The following is a 19,812-nucleotide window of genomic DNA, read 5'->3' as shown; positions in this document are numbered from 1 at the left end:
TTACATAACAATGTGTTGTTCCACTTTGTAGAAACAACTAAAGTATCTGTTCTTTTGTTGGTATCTGCTCTGTTGTTACAGGTTCAACTTGTCATTGAACCTCTGTATGTGGCTGATTATAAAGCTTATGACAACACACACTAAATTGTGTCCAATGTTTGCTTTGCAAATTCTTAGGGAAAATAAGTTTGCTAACACTGTCTGAATTTTGACTCATAAGCAGTGGAAATCTGCAAGTAAATACTTTGCTTTTAAAGCAGGATCTTAATCAGTGAAGTTTTTAGTGCTTGTGTTTAAACAGAAAAACAAATACATAGTTGCGACATGTTTAACGAGCTTCTGCCTCTTTCTTTCTCTCATTGACTTGGAAAATTACAAGAATGTTGAAAAACATATTCTATGTTCTTATGAGAACCTAAGCGGCAGACTTTATACATGTTTATTGCCAATCTTCGTAAAAGTCTTATAAGGTGGATATTATGACCTCTGTTTGGAAGACAGGAAAACTGAGGCTCAGAGAAACATAAATAACTCATAATTTCTCGGGAGTAACAGAAACTGGAAATAGAAAGGGCGGTTAGAATGTAAGAACATGGACTTCCTCTGATGTATACTTCCTGCCTCACACTACAAGAGACAGAAAAGCTTTGGGACTCTTATCTCTCCTGATATCTCTTGGATGAAGCAAAGAGAATCAACATCTATTGAGTTTTTAGTTTTTATTAAATTGAGCGCTAGGATTTTGTTCTTACACATAGTATATGTGCAATAAAATAATTGTTGGTTTAATTTGAGAATACATCTTAGATTAACATATCAGATTTATGTAAGAATACTAGTTAATTTTGTCCATCGATACATAGTTAGAAACAATATATGGTTGTTGATTAATAGAGTCTTGGCAATGGCTTTCCATTATTTGTAAGAATAGAGGAAAACAGGGAAAGATAATTACAAATTTAGATATACACAGTGTGTCTAAAGAGGACTTTCAGACAGTTTTGTGTCTCTTTGAATAAGATTTCAGGTATGATATAAAGATTTGGTCCATGATTGTTTTTTCCTGATACGTATTCTTCCTTGCTGATCCCATCCTACACCCTGGTTTCAGGTAGCATTTAATAAGGTAATATTTTCTGAGATAGATCTTCCCCCTCAGATCTCAGTCTCTGAGCTCCACACCATTATTTCCAGCTGTGGATTGGACATCTTATGAATGTTTTACAGCCTCCTTAAGTATAACAGTTCAGTTCAAAACTGAATTTGCTATCTTTTTCTCCAGGTTTTTTCTCCTCCCTGCTATTTCTAATATTGGGAACGTCCCTACCATCTATCTGGTACCATAAATTAAAGACCCAAGATTTAGTTGTACCTGCTGTCTTTTGATAATTTTCCACTTTCTAGAGGTCAGTGAATGGTGTTTATCCTATAGCCTAAATCTTTCTGTTCATCCTCTCTCTCTTAATTCTGGATGTTATCATCTGGTATTATGTGAAATGCCTGTTAACTGGTCTCCTTTCTTTCATTACCTAATTAAGAGACATTTGGTGAGTGCCTACAGTGGTCTAGGCAAAATGTAATTGCTGGAAATACAATGAAAAGAAACAATCATAGCAATCCTAATAGTGAGAGGAGAGAAATGAGTAAGAAAAGTAAGTAAAATAAAGGAAAAATAAAAGCAAAGAGATGAGAAACGGAATATATATGGAATGCTGAAAATTTAAATAGGGTGACCAGGAAAGGCCTTGCTGAGGAGTTGACATTTGAGTAAAGACCAGAAGGAGGTGAGTGAGCAAGCCATGAAGATATCAGGGGGAGAATTATCTAGGTGGAAGACCAGCAGTTTGAAGGCCGTGAGCCAAGAACTCACAGAGTAAATTTGAGGACCATTAAGAGAGGCACCTGAACTGAATAGAGTGAGACAGGGGTGGGGGACATTGAAAGAAAATAAAGTCAGAAAGATAAGGAGCAGGGTGTCAGTGGTTGGGGGAAAATCATTTAGGATTTTGCACTTGAGGACTTTGATGTTTATTCTGAGACAGGATCTTTGAGGGTTTTGAGCAAAGGCATGACATCAGATCTATTTCTTTAATAGGTGCCCACTCTGGGTACTTCAAGGGGAGTAGTTGGCCTGGGATGGAGAGGGAGACCTCTTGCATGCATGCTAAGATGCTTCAATTGTGTCCGACTCTTTGTGACTCTATGGACTGTAGCCTGTCAGGCTCCTCTGTCTATGGGATTCTCCAGGCAAGAATACTGGAGTGGGTTGCCATTTCCTCCTCCAGGGAAACCTCTTCAGTCAGTTCAGTTCAGTTCAGTCGCTCAGTTGTGTCCAACTCTTTGCGACCCTATGAATCGCAGCACGCCAGGCTTCCCTGTCCATCACCAACTCACGGAGTTCACTCAGACTCATGTCCATCGAGTCGGTGATGCCGTCCAGCCATCTCATCCTCTGTCAACCCCTTCTCCTCCTGCCCCCAATCCCTCCCAGCATCAGAGTCTTTTCCGATGAGTCAGCTCTTCGCATGAGGTGGCCAAAGTACTAGAGTTTCAGCTTTAGCATCAGTCCTTCCAAAGAACACCCAGGACTGGTCTCCTTTAGAATGGACTGGTTGGATCTCCTTGCAGGAGGTCACTAAATAACTAAAGTGAGAGATGATGGTAGTTTACAAAAGGGTGGTAGAAGTGGAGATGATGAAAAGTGGTAAGAATCTATATATATTTTGAATTTAGGCCTTAGAGGATTTGCTTACAAGATGTGGGAAAAAGAGGAATCCAGACTGAATTCAGGATTTTTTCCTCTCTCCAATCAACCCTTTAAAATCCTTCAAGTGCTTTGAAAAATGTGAATCTTAGGGTCCGATATCCTCCCTTCCAATAATACCTCATTTTAAATTTATCTACAGTTCGTCAAAAATCCTCAAATGGCATTCAAACTGTCCATGGCATTTAAGGCCAACCTCTGCAACTTTATCTTCTGTCACATCCTCACCTGCCCACCTGACCTCATCCAGATCAAATGTCACAGTCAGTTCTGCTTGTGATGTCTTTTGCCTGGAGAATGTCATATCTGTATACTTCTCATTTTATCCTAAAATAATTCAAGCATTTTCATTTCTCACCAGGTAGTTACTCTTTTCTCCTCTTGCTGCCCCTCATCTGATCTCATAATGCTCAATGAATTTCTCTACTACAATCCTTATCCCTTCATGTGCCTGCATCCACATCTAGGCTGTAACTCAGCAGTGCCCAAGCTTCTTTTACCCAGGAAACAGTTCTTTGAAAGGCAATTTCTCCACAGATGACGGGGAGGGGGTGGGGGGAGGTTTTGGGATGATTCAAGTGCATCACAGTTTTTATGTACTTTATTTCTATTTTGTGGCAATCTCAGTATATTGTGCCTTGACTTCTGGGTTAGGGTTCACTTTCTTTCACACTCTTATAAGGATCTAATGCTGCCACTGATCTGACTGGTGGCAAAATTAAGGCAGTAATGCGAGTGATGGGGGCTGGCTGTAAATAGAGATGAAGCCTCGCTTGCTCACCCACTGCTCACCCTCTGCTGTGCAGCCGAGTTCCTAACAGGCCACATACCAGTATCAATCTTTGACCTAGGGGTTGGTGACCCTTGCCGTAACTCATGAAGATCGTAGAGATGCATCTTGTCTGCCAGGATATGCCTCATTTATATACAATACCTATTATACAGTGAGTCCATATTGGGCATTGCAATAGAAAAATTGATGAATGACTGCAAAGAGGGATTTAAAAAATAATTTTACTATTGTTTGGAAGGACTTTAACACTGTAGTTTGTGCATTCTTATTTTAAATACTAAAAAAATACAGATCAGAGAATAATCTCAATAATATCTATTGAGTGCTTACAATGTACTGGCTGATCTTTTCAACATCATTTAATTTAATCCCTGTTAAAAATCCTTGTTCAGGTGCTCAGCCATGTCTGACTCTTTGCAACCCCATGCACTGCAGCACACCAGGTTCTCTAGTTTACAGATAATAAAATAGAAGCTTAATTAGTCAGCTAGTAAGAGGGCTGGAATGCAAACCCAGATCTGTCAAGCTCAAACTACAAAATGACCACTTCAGATGGGAAGACATTTTCTGTTAATTATTATGTTGTTATTAATTTCTATCACATTTTCTACCTTGTTAGTACTAAGAAACAGAAAGTTCAAAATATTTCTATAGCCCTTATATTACAGGATATGCAAAGAAAGTTATTTCAGTGTGTATTAATATGTTGGTGTTATGCAGAATATGAGAAATAGTTCCAAAGAAGAGGGACTTTTTCTATTTTAGCCCCTTTCGTTAAATCTTGATGGTTGTCATGAGGCAGGCGTTAGAGACTATCCAATTCAATGATTTAATTTTTTAAGTTGAGGAATGCTTTTTTCAAACAAGGTCTTAAAAAATTTGAAAGCTTAATGATTAAAACAGATGAAAATGGAATAGCTTCTCCGTTTGATTTAGAGTTGTGGGAAAAAGGCCCTTTCCTATTTCTAACAAATCACTGATCTAGCCCAACACTTTTATTAATTTCTTAAGTGTTATTAAGAAAATTTTTTTTATTGTTGTTCTTGCTAGCTTTAGTGTGCTCCAAAAGAAAAGAGAGACACAGAATTATTTAAGATTGCACAACTGGATGATGGTAGAGTTGGTGCTCTAGTTTTAAGTTTTCTTAGATATATTTGTTTTATTAAAACATGATGCATTCTTAAAACACTGGATTCATATGGAAGATAAGATTCCTATCCTTGAATCACATATCCATGAGACTTTATGTGCATATACCTTTGGAATGTACTGCGTGACTTTCTTTTAATTCAATGGTTTATTTTCCAACTTAATTTTGGGTAACAAATACATTTATATTCATTGAGGATATAAATCACATATTGTTACCCTGCTTATTTAACTTATATGCAGAATACATCATGCAAAATGCCAGGCTGGATGAAGCACAAGATGGAATCAAGATTGCCAGGAGAAATATCAATAACCTCATGTATGCAGATGACACCACACTTATGGCAGAAAGTGAAGAAGAACTAAAGAGCTTCTTGATGAAAGTGAAAGAAGAGAGTGAAAAAGTTGGCTTAAAACTCAATATTCAGAAAACTAAGATCATGGCATCTGGTCCCATCACTTTGTGGAAAATAGATGGGAAAACAATGGAAATAGTGCCAGACTTTCTTTTCTTGGGCTCCAAAATCACTGCAGATGGTGACTGCAGCCATGAAATTAAAAGACATTTGCTCCCTGGAAGAAAAGCTGTGACCAACCTAGACAGCATATTAAAAAGCAGAAACATTACTTTGCCATCAAAGGTCTGTCTAGTCAAAGCTACGGTTTTTCCAGTAGTCATGTGTGGATGTGAGAGTTGGACTATAAAGAAAGCTGAGCGCCGAAGAATTGATGCTTTTGAACTGTGGTGTTGGAGATGACCCTTTAGAGTCCCTTGGACTGCAAGGAGATCCAACCAGTCCATCCTAAAGGAAATCAGTCCTGAATATTTATTAGAAGGACTGATGCTGAAGCTGAAACTTCAATACTTTGGCCACCTGATGTGAAGAACTGACTCATTGGAAAAGCCCCTGATGCTGGGAAAGATTGAAGGTGGGAGGAGAAGGGGACAACAGAGGATGAGATGGTTGGATGGCATCACCGACTCAATGGACATGAGTTTGAGTAGGCTCTAGGAGTTGATGATGGACAGGGAGGCCTGGCATGCTGCAGTCCATGGGGTCTCAAAGAGTCAGACAAGACTGAGCAACTGAACTAATACCAGTTGAGTATACAGAGACTGGGCAAGTGGTACCTGAGCAAGCCTGTACAATGTTTTTGTGAAAATTAGGAAAAAAGCAACTTCTCTGGGCAACAGACATAAGGTGTTCCTTGGGCTACGTGCAGCTCTAGTCTGAGCCAGACAGCTTGGCAAGGAGCATAGGCACAATCTTGGCTTCCAGTCTCCCCCTGAACCAGAATGTTTGTGCATTAGACAAGCTGCATAGCTGTATACAACAGACCAGAAATGATGTATCAAAACTTTGGAATCTGTTGCTTGTGGGATACGCCAACCTAGGATTCATTTTTCTCTTATAAACTTTGCAAATTGATACAGACAAATGGCTAACAGGTATGTATGTAAGCATGTGTGTATGTTGGCGCATATATAGTAGTTGAACTGGGGGCTTGATGATGGTTCAGGAGAACCTACTGCCCGTGAAGTCAAGAGTGTGGGTTCAATCGCTTCATAGGCTAGTCAAGTTCTTCCTTTCCTAGGACTCAGGCTGTGTCCTGGAACTCAGGCTCCTTACAGAGCACCAAGCTGAGCTCCCTGTGCTTTATAACATGTTTCCACTAGCTAGCTATTTACACAGGGCTTCCCCAGTTGGCTCAGTGGCAAAGAATGTGCCTGCCATGTAGGAGCCATGGGAACCCTGGGTTTGATCCCTGGGTTGGGAAGATTCCCTGGAGGAGGGCATGGCAACCCACTCCAGTATTCTTGCCTGGAGAATCCCCATGGATAGAGGAGCCTGGCTGGCTACAGTCCATAGAGTTGCAAAGAGTCAGACACAACTGAAGCGACTTAGCATGCACACAAGCACTATATATGTGTCAGTTCCAATCTCTCAATTCATCCCACCCTCCCCTTCCCTCCTGTGTCCACATGTCTGTTATAATGCTTTTCATGAACTCCAGTATCTTCCAACTGACACCTGGGTGTTATCACACATATACTTTATACTGAAGGAAAGGGATATGTCCATAGCTATAGACATGTCCATAGTTCTGTAGTAGAAGAAATTTAATATTAATTTTCTATTCTTCTATAGTCATCAGTTGCTTTACTCAGAAATATTTGTTGATTTTACATACCTATTATTTTTCTGGACATGCAAAAAAAGTCCTTAAATGACTTGAGAGTGATAGTGGCATGTAAGGATGCCAAACGGTATAGAAAATTGAGAGGTCAGAGAAGTAACTTTTGGGTGAGGAAGGAGGAATTGTTTCCACGCATCATACACCATGTGGCATGTGAGCTCTGCTTTATGGGATGGACAGGAGATCTGAGTAGACAAATAAACAAAGACAAAAGAGATAGAAAGTACAAAGTGTGCTTGGGGAAGAGTACTTGGCATGTATTGCACTTATAGAGGAGTAAACGGAAAATAATCTAGAAAAACGAGATCAGTCGAGATTATGGAAGAGACTAAGTGTAATAGATTTGGAGTCTTTGCTTTAGGACATCACTCAGGCTTGAGTTATAGCAAAACAGCAATGTTGTAGAAAGGCCAATCTGGTGGTTTGATTGGGATGAATGGGAGGGAGTTGGGAGGCAGGAGGTCTTACTGGGGAGACTAACCCATTAATCCATGAATGGGATAGGATGGGCCTTGGACCCTGTAGAGACTGTGGGATGGAAAAGGAGGGATTGAGGGAAACATGGAAGATGGAAAACTAGGGCCATTTCCTGATAGAGGAGTCAGTGCCAGAGGCAAGAGTGGCAGCCCAAAATGAGACTGAAAGTTCAACCTGAGTAACTTAGGAATTAGTTATACTAGTTATATCAGCAGACAATTTGAGGGTTTTTTTTGGATATTTTAGTAATATTTAATTTTAGTAACTAATAATATCTGTATGATAATTCCCAGCAGTTAGCAGGAAAGGTAACTAGCCTGGGAAAAGATCTTGGGACTGGAGATATCCTTTTTGAAGCTACTTTCTGAGAGACAGCAATTTAAAGCTCTGAAAAATAGACTGTGAAACCAACTCATTTCACTAAATTTGGATTAAAAAAAACTACAATGTAAATGTCCAGAAAGATACGCAAACACACATGAATTTGATGTCATATAGAGCTTTCTGTTATCACAGCCTTAGGTATCCAGTAATAAGTATGAGCACCTGGTATTATGAAATCAGTGTGTATGTATAATTTAGGCAGCCATCAATTAATACTTACTAAACACTTGTAAGGGTAACCCAACGGGCTAAGTGGTAAAGAATCTGCCTGCCAATGTAGGAGACATGGGTTCCATTCCTTGGTCAGGAAGATCTCCTTGGGAAGGAAATGGCAACCTACTTCAGTGCTCTTGCCTGGGAAATCCCATGGACAGAGGAGCCTGGCAGGCTATAGTTCATGGCGTTGCAAAAGAGTTGGACATGACTTGGTGACAAAACAACAACAAAATACATGTAATCACACCATTGTCCTAAGTGAAATAATTTTTATGTATGAGGCTAAAAATGCAATGAACCATGACCCAGAAGAAATGAACTTTTATTGTGGCTGACAAATAGAAAAGAAATACAAATTGTTTTCTGTACTTTTTTTTTACTAGCCTATGCTTTAAAGAGGCACTAATAGTCAAATGAATGAACCAACATAAATGACTACTCATGCTGGGTGCTTCGGTGTATGATGATTTAAACAATTGATTGATGGTTTAATGGAGTAAGAGTGGCCCTTCAGTAGCTAATTATTTTATTACTTATGGCATAATATAATGAGACCAAGATCATAATAATTTCATTGTAGATAGATTTTCCCAACCAGTTCACAGCTATAGGCTGAGACTTTGTTCTTATTTGCTATTATGAAAATTTGCTTATTTGCTGTTTTGGTTTCGAAGCTTCATGAAGGTGGGGATTTTCCCTTCTTTCCTTCCTTCCTTCCCTAGGTTTTTCCTTCCTTCTTTCCCACCTTTCCTTCTACCTTCCTTCTCTTGAATAATGTCTTTATTTTAAGAAGGCTGGCCCCATTACTCTGGTTTCTGTGTGTTCAACATAGTCAAGAAATCTTTCAAGAAAGGCATTGACTAGACTCAGGAACTGATTCTAATATTGAAAAGACTATAAAAGAATGTGACATATACCAAAAACAAGAGTCTTTGTTCGTAAGTCAAGCTGGTTTCAAAGACTTTTTCAGGGAAATAAATTCTTGACTGTGGAAGACTCATCCAAAGAAAATCAAAGTTCTTCCTGTTCAACTCAGAACTCTAATACAGCCTTGCTCCCACTATTTTAAAGTAAGCATTTCTAGATGCTTGTTTCTGATCTTTGTTTGATATTTATCTTATTTTAGCCTAAGGAAGGAAATGGTTTATCTGAATTGTCCCACTCATGCTTCATTTTTCTCAAGCAGACAATCTGGTTAATCGAATGGAGTAGACTGCTGAGGAGGGTTTGAGGACTGCTGCTGGACTGAGATCAGTAAAGTTTGCCAGGTTTTCCTTACTCAGAATATATCTCCATATTCAGGAATAGAATTAGACTTGTATAATTATTAACAGAAGGTATTTGATGACTCCTAAGTGACAGAGTCTGGTAAAGACCTAAAGGCATTTTTTAAAAAGTTACTGCTCTGCTAAACTCGGGCCTCCCAGGTGGCACTAGTGGTAAAGAACCCATCTGCCAATGCAGGAGACATAAGAGATGCGGGTTCGATCCCTGGGTCTAGAAGATACCCTGGAGGAGGGATTACAACCCACTCCAGTATTCTTGCCTGGAGAATCCCATGGACAAAGGAGCCTGGTGGGCTACAGTCTGTAGAGTCACAAAGAGAGGGACATGACTGAGTGATTCAGCACAGTGCTGCTAAACTTAATATATATGCTTCTATAAGGAAAGTCAACTTTGCTGAAACTGTACAGCTGCCCAAAGGGTAGGTTCTGCTTTCATAATTGAGATGATGGAGCTTTTTCAGTGTGCAAACAGGCACAGTGGTGCTATGGTACACAGTGATAGTGTCAGCAAAAGTGAGCCTGCCTCAGTGATCTGAAACAATGGAACAGTAAGCTACTTCCGGAACTTGAGATGCTGATATTTTAAGAATATTTCTCTAGAAATCACCAAACCCACAGTCATGGAGTCATGCTCTCTTGACTCTACCACTGTTGAAACACATGTACCTGGTGTATCAGTACAGACAACTGTAACAGAGAAAGAAGACAGGTTCCCTGTCTTCTTGCCTGATTAATGTTAGAGAAAGATTAGCATGTACTCTAGAGGGCACTGCTGTCCGTATTAGTACTCCATCTGAACTCTAGAAAGTATAGGTAGCTACTGACTGAGTCATTGAGCTCAGAGTAGTTTCAGAGCAAGAAATAACTATTTAGTTGAAGATTTGCTTGTCTGTATTCTTCCAAATAGTATTTTTCCTATATAGGTTTAGTTTTTAAAGACTAGACTTTTTTTTATTTTTTCTTTCCTTTTATTTCCTTTCCTTTAAATTTTTTTTTTTTTAAACTGAAGTGAAAGTCACCCAGCCACATCTGACTCTTTGTGACCTGGTGGACTATACAGTCCATGGAATTCTCTGGGCCAGAATACTGGAGTGGGTAGCCTTTCCCTTCTCCAGGGGATCTTCTGAAGCCAGAGATTGAACCCAGGTCTCCTGCATTGGAGGCAGATTCTTTACCAGCTGAGCCACAAAGGAAGCCTAAAGATAATATTTAACCTTTATTGGCACCAACATTATTTTGCCATCTTTCTGCAAATTGCAAAGAAATATTCATGATACTATATGCATGTGATATTTTATTTTATTTTTTATTGGGGTATAATTGCTTTAGAATATTGTGTTCATTTGTGCTATAGAACAAAGTGACTCAACTATGTGTATACTTATATTCCCTCCCTCTGGCACCTCCCTCCCATTCCCCCTTCCTACCTCTCTAGGTCATCATAGAGCACCGAGCTGAACAAATTGTGTTATATAGTAGCTTTCTACTAGCTAGCTATTTTACACATAGTAGTGTATATATGTCAAGCATGTGATGTGATATTTTATTGTCAAAATGCTCTTTTAAAAATGTATGTTTGAAATTAGTTTTTAAAATTAAATCTATTAGGATGATGAAAATGTTCTGAAATTTGATTTTGATGATGCTTGTACAACCCTATAAGTATACTAGAAACCACTGAATTGTACACTTTAGGTGAACTTTATTATACGTAGTTACATTTCAATAAAGCTGTTAAAATGTTTATCTCTTATGATTCTCAACTTACTGCAATAACAAAATTACCAAACTTTCAAAGAATGATTGACAGTGAGTGTGGACTTGAACTCACAGAGACAAAAAAGGGCTCAATAACCCATTCAAGTTTCTGTGCCGTTTCCTCCAAAGCAGTTCTCAGCTAGGTGTTAGAATGCAGTGGTGTGTTATCAGTTAATGACAACAGCAACAATAGCAAGCGAATTGTTACAAGTCATAGTTAAAGCATCAGAGTTTTGAAATTATTTATACACAATTTAAAGCATAATTCCACCATAACATTGCTCTCACTCATTTGTGTTTTCCTTTTATCTATTTATTTTTTGAGTCGAGTTACAAGGAGTGCATTGGGAATTGCTTATAAGCCTGGTTAGATCTACAGAAGTCTGTCACACATATTACTGTTACTTGTCAGGGTAGGAAAAAAAAAAAAAGGTAAGCAGTCCTAGAGAAAAACTTATATTGAAATTCCAGCTGCTAAATGACCAAAAAAACCCATTCATTTTCTACACATTCCCCAGTTCTCCCATTTCTTCCTTTCTTATGCAGCCTGAACTGACTAAATAACAGTGTCCCTCAGACTTATTTGAGTGCACAAACATTTCTTTCTGAAATACCTAACATTTTGAGGAGCACAGTGTTCCTGGAGCTCAGTTAAGAAAATGCTCCTCTGTGAGTTCTGACTTGCTTAAATCACTCAGTGTTTCTGCAGGAAAGGAATGGGAGAGCTACTGCACACCCAGCTGAGAGGGCATGCTCATTCATATGTAAATACACAGAAGAACGCCTTGCTGTAACTCTCTTTCATTTTGAATAATACTTGGGAAACTACCTTGTAGCTGTTTAGTTTCAGTTGGTTTGTTTAGTACTTATATTTCAATGTGTATATGAGTTGCCTGTTAAAATGCAAATTTAAATAGTGAATTTGGGATTGGGCCCAAGATTCTGCATTTCTAACAAGTTCCAGGGTGATGCTGATGTTATTGGTCCAAGGACCACACTTTGTGGAACAAAGCTTTTGGATACAGTTAGATCAGAATAGCTCCAAGGCAGAGAAGAGTGATCTTTAGTAAAGGCAGCCTAGTTTCTTCTCTGTTTCCTGAAATCCAAGTACAATGGAGATAATCCTCCTATAAGATCATTATGAAATGTTGAAAACCTTAACTTACTGCTTTGTCAAATATATTGACCCTAATATAAAACCAGATATGTATTTGTTTTCTATAGGAAATAAATGAGTGTAGTATTTAGGGGCTCTTACTCCTAACTCAACGTGATCTGATTTGTAATACCAAATTGAGAGCATCAGGATATTTCCAGTTTCATTGTTTCTCAAAAGCATGTCCCAGTGAGGTGAGAAATTTGGTATATCACACTCTGGAGAAACACAAGGAAGCATTTTTTTGTGTGTGCTCTAAATGTGTTTATCATACAGTGTTTGATTTGATTATTCTTTATAAACCCAAATTTTAAAAATTTTAACAATTGCCAATGAGACAATCTGGTTTAATTTGTGTGGAAACATATATACTAGATTTTTAACATTGTTTACTTGTAGGGGGACAGAAGAGGTACAGTGAATGATGGGGTGGAAGAAAGAATAAAGAAATGTACAAGTTAAGTAAAAATGTATTAGTGAATAGTGAAGTCGCTCAGTTGTGTCTGACTCTTTGCAACCCCATGGACTGTAGCCTACAAGGCTCCTCTGTCTATGGGATTTTCCAGGCAATAGTTCTGGAGTGGATTGCTATTTCCTTCTCCAGGGGGTCTTCCCAATCCAGGGATCGAACCTGGGTCTCCCGCATTGTAGACAGACGCTTTACCGTCTGAGCCACCAGGGAAGTTAAAATGTATTAGGGTAGGTTCTAAAGCAAGAAAGACATTTCAGCACAAGCTGATGGAATAAGTTAGTGGGCATGATAGAATAGAGAATCTGGAAATTGACTGCACTATTCTCTCAGAGCTACTAGTTAAGTGTTATTACCCATAACTTGGAAAGAATGGAGACTGAAATCAGAACCTTGTATGTATTCTTCATGGTTAGTTCTGTTTAACTATATCCAGTACATGATAATGGTTCTCATAGGGAAAAGAAGTAGCTTTTAATGAATCATGGACCAAACCCAAGATTAGTTGTTTCAAATGCTCTTGAGTAATATTTAGTTGCATCAGTATATTTTTTAAAACAACATCTTTAAAACAACAACCCTTCAGAACTTAATCCTAGTGGCTTCTTGCCCAGGATTTCTAAAGAGGCAGAGGAAAAAATTGAGATTCTCTGTATCATTTTCCCAGGAGGATTCCGTGTCATATGAAATGAGCAGAGTTCCAGGGTCTTGGTACTAACTTTTTTGAAACCTACACAATAGAATATATTCCTCAGAACTTAGTAAAAATGCTGCAGATATATCTCTCTTCTTGGGAAGCAGTTTACATAGTGTGGAGGAAAACACTGTTGGAAGAGATCAGCAAAGCTACTTGACATTAGGCAAATCACTTCTATGAACTTGAGTTTTCTCCTTTGTCATTGAATGAAAAATCAGTGAGTTCCTGACCACCTTCACAGTATTCTCTCCTTTCTCCTGCTTCACATAGATGGTTCCTTCTCACTCCATGACCATTCTATTTGGTAGATTCTCTCACATCTACTACACATTAAATTTCTGCAAATACTTTATTCCCTTAAGAATGTCTGTCTGCTTATATTTTTCTTATCTCCCCATTCCCACATCACCTCCCTCCCCTCCCTGGTAGATTAAGTTCTGTGAGAGGAGCCACAGTTGAGAGCATAGACTCTGAAGCTGGATTACATGAGTTCAAGTTCTATTTCTGCTATCTACTTGCTGCACCAACCTGGGAAGTTGCCTTACTTCTCCTTATTACCTTATCTGCAAAATAGAGGAGATAATGGTACCTCCAGGTTGTTGTGAGGATAAAGAAGTTAAAAATGTGTTAACACAGCTAGAGTTATTGTCTGACATTCGGCCCTTTGTCAGTGTGCAGCCAATCAAATTCACGAGGGAGGGACTGATTGTGGTTAGTTCTCCACTGTGTCCCCTGAAGTTTCTGATGGTCTGTGTTTAAGTGTATCTGTACAGTGAGAGGTGGGTTAGATGGTGGAAGTGAGGTCCTGTCTACTCTGTGAACGTTGTTAAGGCTTCTAGCATGGGCGTGAAGAGCCGTAAGAGATCCCTCTCTGTCTCCTGGATAAATGGATCTATTTACTTAGTTTTTTTTCTATTTTATTTTACAAGTAATACAGAAAGATAATATAGTACAGTAATGATAATTACAAGTTTTGTATCCAGACAGACACAATGTGACCATGGGTTAGTGACAAAAAAATCTTTCCAAGCCTTAGTTCCTCATTCATAGAATAGGGCCAATCACATGCCTCAAAGGGTTGTGAAAATTAAAGGTGTTTCTGTTTGTAAGGTACCTAGAACTCTGGCCTGCCTTCAATAAATGGCAAATTTTATATTCTTCTTTTAGGTAAAACCCAACTTTAACTGCAGGTAACATTTTATTTATTTTTTTTGTAATGGCATCTTGTAAGAGTGATAACCTTCTGCAGTATCACAGAATGTTAGCAGTAGAAGGGAACTGCAGGAATTCCTACTTCACTTTATCCATTATCCAGATGAATAAACTGATCTAAAGAGAGATTAATTGGTGGTATGGAGTTGTCTCTTAATTTTTTTGTCTGTGCTCTTTTAAATTAATTAATTAATCAACCTAGGATATTGTGGGCACTCTCTTACACAGAATGAATGGTGGAAACATTAAATTGAATGTTTATTGAATGCATAGTGGAAAAAATCAATAGATATCGAGTACTTATTGTGTCACTCTGTAAGACAGTGGGGACGTTTAAAAAATGGCCAATTGTCCTTGCTTTAAGGCAGTCATGACTTTCTAAGGGAAGATAAGGTATAGACTTTTTTTTTAGATTTTTGTTTATTTATTTATTTTAATTGGAGGCTAATTACTTTACTGTGATGGTTTTTGCCATACATTCACATGAATCAGCCATGGGTATACCTGTGTTCCCCATCCTGAACCCCCTCCTACCTGCCCCATCCCTCATGGTCATCCTAGTGCACCAGCCCTGAGCACCCTGTTTCATTCATTGAACCTGGTTTGGCTGTCTAGTTTACATATGATAATATACATGTTTCAATGATATTCTCTCAAATCATCCCACCCTTTCCTTCTCCCACAGAGTCCAAAAGTCTGTTCTTTACATCTGTGTCTCTTTCCCTGTCTTGATATAGGGTCATCGTTACCATCTTTCTAAATTCCATATACATGCATTAATATACTGTATTGGTGTTTTTCTTTCTGACTTACTTCACTCTGTATAATAGGCTCCAATTTCATCCACCTCATTAGAACTGATTCAAATGCATTCTTTTTAATTGCTGAGTAATATTCCATTGTGTATATTTACCACAGCTTTCTTATCCATTCATCTGCCAATGGACATCTAGGTTGCTTCCATGTCCTAGTTGTTGTAAACAGTGCTGTGATGAACATTGGGGTACACATGTCTCATAGACCTTTAGCAACATTTCATACCCTTGACCATTCCTTTTTATTTAAACATTCTGGGCTGGCCCATTGGGTAGCTCTTTCAGCTTGTGGCTTGGTTCTTATGCATGGTAACTTGTACTCTAAAAGCACCGTTTTGGGCTCTGTTACTGTAAAGATAAGTTGGTATTCACTTGCCTAATTTCTATTGAGAAATATATCTTTTGTCTGCTGCTGCTGCTGCTGCTGCTGCTAAGTCGCTTCAGTCGTGTCTGACTCTGTGCGACCCCATAGACAGCAGCCTATTAGGCTCCTCTGTCCCTGGGATTCTCCAGGCAAGAACACTGGAGTGGGTTGCCGTTTCCTTCTCCAATGCATGAAAGTAAAAAGTGAAAGTGAAGTCGCTCAGTCATGTCCGACTCTTAGCGACCTCATGGACTGCAGCCTACCAGGCTCCTCCATCCATGGATTTTCCAGGCAAGAGTACTGGAGTGGGGTGCCAATGGTTTACAATTTTAAGCATGGTTTTTGAAAATTAAAATAGCAATTCACAAACCAGAATTGAATCAACAGGCAGAATTTGGAAAGTATTTCTGACAGTTATAGCTTTTTTCCCCATGTCTTTTGACTGACTGACACATCTGTGTGGTCAGTTAATCATATCGTGAGCGTGAACAAAAAGGAAGAAAATGGAAATAAGATTTGTTATGGTGCGAGGAGTCCTTCTAAGACATGTCTGTTCCTGAGCTGAGATATTCTCATTTACCTTAATCTTTCCTTAAACTACAGGCTAAATTTCAAATTTGAATCTTCATCCTATTTTCCAAACTTCATTTCACAATTTTCATGTAATCCAGTGGAAAACACACTCTCTTAGAGCACCTGAGAAAATCTAGGGTACTTAAGGATTTGAAAAGAATAATAATTATGTCACAATAACTCCACTGCCTGGGTCCCCTGATAGGATTTCCCTTTTCAGAGAGAGGTGAACAGGTAGGTAAAAAAAGAAACACACCATCTTTGCAAACTTTAGGAGAGGACAACCTAAAAGAGGTCTTAGAGTTTATATGCAAGTAATCAAACCATTTAAGGAGAAGGAAATGGCAACCCACTCCAGTACTCCTGCCTGGAAAATTCCATGGATGGAGGAGCCTGGTAGGCTGCAGCCTGTGGGGTCGCCAAGAGTCGGACATGACTGAACGACTTCACTTTCTTTCTTTCTATAGTTCCTTTTGGAGAAGGAAATGGCAACCCATTCCAGTGTTCTTGCCTGGAGAATCCCGTGGACAGAGGGGCCTGGTGGGCTACAGTCAACGGGGTTGCAGAGAGTCAGACACAACTAAGCAACTAACACACACACACACAAACCATTTAAGAGATCCCATTGTCAACCAAAAGTATCACAAAATTACCTGATTATTTTACCTAAAAATGACCTAGAATTACCTAAAAACATTACTTTCATGTCACTTCCTCTACCCAGTTGCTCCCTCAGAGCATATGGAGGAACTGGAAAATAGTGAAGCTTGAGTTATTTATTTATTTATTTTAAATTGAAGATAGTAGGGTGTGTCTTTATGCTGATGGGGATATTCCAGTAAAAGGAAACTGAAAATTTCAATTAATTCCTCCCACCATTAAACTCAGGCATATGTCTTGTCAAAATAAAAATTTGCTGTTTTTAAATTACCCATGCCATTTGAGTAACAGGTTTCCTGTTTCCACTGAAAATTCTGTTTACTCAGGTTGACAGGGACATTGTTTCGTAGTCATGGGTCCTCAAATTGATGAACAAGGGTTGTTATTCTCAAAATTCACCAATTTGGCGTAGTAACTCTGATTATCTTCTTACAATAAAAATCAACCAACCAATGAGCAAAACTAATTTCTAGTTACGTACTTTTAGGTTAATAAAAAAGGAAAAACTGATTATTTGGAGATACAGCTTATTTTTAAGAGAGAAAATATTTTAAAGTATGCTGCATAGAAACCAAGTTCCACAGAAGAGCTGTTGTTTGTTGTTTTTTATTTTTGTAACTGTAAAGTTTGGGTCTTATTGAGTGTAAGGATGGATCAGTTTAGAAATTACATTGATTCAAGGCTTTCTGAAATTGTACAATTTCATTATTTACATTGTTTACAAGTTTCCTTTTATTTTTCTTTGAAAGACGTTTAGCTATTTATGAGGATACTTTTTTTAATCAGAGGAATTTCTTCACAAAATTAAAAATGTTTTAGCAAAATCATTTCAGATTGTATTGTGATTATTAGAACAATTCCACATTGTCATAAAAAGTTTAGGAATAATGGGAAAAACATAATTCATAAGCTCACCACTGTAACACAACAAACATTAATATTTTATATTTCTCATTAGACATTTTCATATGTATAGTTTTTCAGAGGTAAGTCAATGAGTAAATACAATTTTGTGATTGATTTTCACATAAATGAGAGCATACAATATGTGCTATTTCATAGATTTTATCCTAGTTTAATAGGTTTTTATACTATCCTTGTATGAATATGAAATTATTTTTATTATTTTCTTATATTATTACTTACTAATTAATACTTATTTTGGAAAGCTTAGGCTGCTACACATGTTTGTTTTTTTAAGGCTGCACCATGTGGGATCTTAGTTCCCCAACTAGGGATCAAATCTGTAACTCCTCCATTGGGAGCACGGAATCTTAACCACTGGATCACCATGGAAGTTCCTGCCACCCATTTTTTATTGTTATATATATATATTTAAATGCATATAATTGTACATATATTTTACTAAAATTTTTTTGAATATTGATTGGATTTCTTCCTTCCTAAAGTTCAAGAGATTTAAAATAAACTCAACTACATTTGACATGGCCAACTATCCATATTTCATTTATTTCCCTTTTAAAATGACTTATTTGTATCACACTTTTTTGTGTTCATGGGAAAACAAAATGAACAATATACTCACAGATGCAAGCACAAACATCTCAAATTATATAATTTTGAGATTGTACCATCTGACTCTAGATTGTGCTATAATTTATTGCTTTTTAATGTGGAAGTATATGAAGATAAGCAACTATTGAAAAGAAAACTAGGCAAATACTAAGAATCAACAAAAACTTGCTTGAAAGTAATGATATCATAGTATATAAAAGGTAGACAAATACAGTTTTTGCTTTCTTAAAAAGGGCTTCAGAATTCACTTCATATTTAATAGCTAAAGTGATATTTTGACAGAAGTAAAAACACAGAACCCTTAAAAACTTTAAAACAGCAAAGGAATTTTTTACTGATTACATTTTAAAACCACACATCAGTTTTCTGAGAAGTTAAACATGAGAAAACAAAAACACTTCCTGATTTAAATATATGTTTTCATAATACTAAGTCATCTATTTAGGTTTATTCAATTTGTTTAAAAATTCAGTCAAGCAGCGAAGCACCTTATTTAAACAATATCAAGCATATTACCTAAAACATTAACTAGTAAGTTTCAATGAAGTTTTGAGAATAGTAACTAGAAGTAACTAACAACCAAAATTTCTTAAGCTTCTGTATACTTTTCATATGCTTTATGATAAAGTCAAAATTTCAAAACAAAAACAGAACTTACCTGTACATTTTAATCCTTAATAATGAAGTCCTTTTTTCTGCCTATGCAACTGCTCTGAGATTTCCACTCAAATGAATGACTCTCATATGTTATATGTGATCTATAAAAGAACTCAAGCAAAGGAGGAAATTCCACACAATTAAAACCTAACTTGTTAAACAAGTCTGAAGGAATCAACTTAAACCAATCATATGACTTGTGGAATGGACAGGAAATCTTGCAAATCAGTAAATATTTTATTTATACTGGTAACTTATGATTAAATATAACAGGTGATATGTATTTTGTGAAAGGCTATAACTACTCCATAGGCTGAAGCATCATAGTTTTTAATTTAAAAAGGATGTGACACTCTTGCCCATGTTATTATGTTGTACCACACCTTATTTTTTGCCACAGCAAGCCAAAGACTATCAGAAAATGCTTTCCATAGATTAATTGGTAATACTCCCTTCTCTTTGATAAAATTCACTTTTTCTCACAGCATTTGAAATATTCAGAGAAGTAATTGAGTATGTACACAAATTTGTCAGATAAGCAAGAAGAACAATTCATACTAAAATTCACTTAGTCTTTCTCTGAGTATGTCTTTAAAAAATATTCTAACTCAGTATTGCAGTAGATGAGTGGGCAGCAGAGTGTA

The 19,812-nt window shown here is 37.5% G+C and overlaps 1 protein-coding gene across 1 annotated transcript in view; it reads right to left on the bottom strand.

Annotated features, from left to right (window-relative positions):
- The window catches only part of TMPRSS11D (transmembrane serine protease 11D), a 60,223-nt gene extending 40,977 nt beyond the window's left edge, over positions 1–19,246 (bottom strand). The window contains exon 1 of the mRNA XM_086405578.1: positions 19,170–19,246. Within this exon, the coding sequence (XP_086261704.1) occupies positions 19,170–19,177 (8 nt within the window). The 5' untranslated portion in view covers positions 19,178–19,246. The remainder of the gene's footprint in view (positions 1–19,169) is intronic.
- Between the last annotated feature and the right edge of the window lie 566 nt (positions 19,247–19,812).

This window comes from Bos grunniens, chromosome 6, assembly GCF_055505025.1.
Source record: "Bos grunniens cultivar Pamir isolate PY7600 chromosome 6, Bosgru_T2T1.0, whole genome shotgun sequence".
Taxonomy (NCBI): domain Eukaryota; kingdom Metazoa; phylum Chordata; class Mammalia; order Artiodactyla; family Bovidae; genus Bos; species Bos grunniens.
This window is presented reverse-complemented; position numbering and strand designations above follow the sequence as displayed.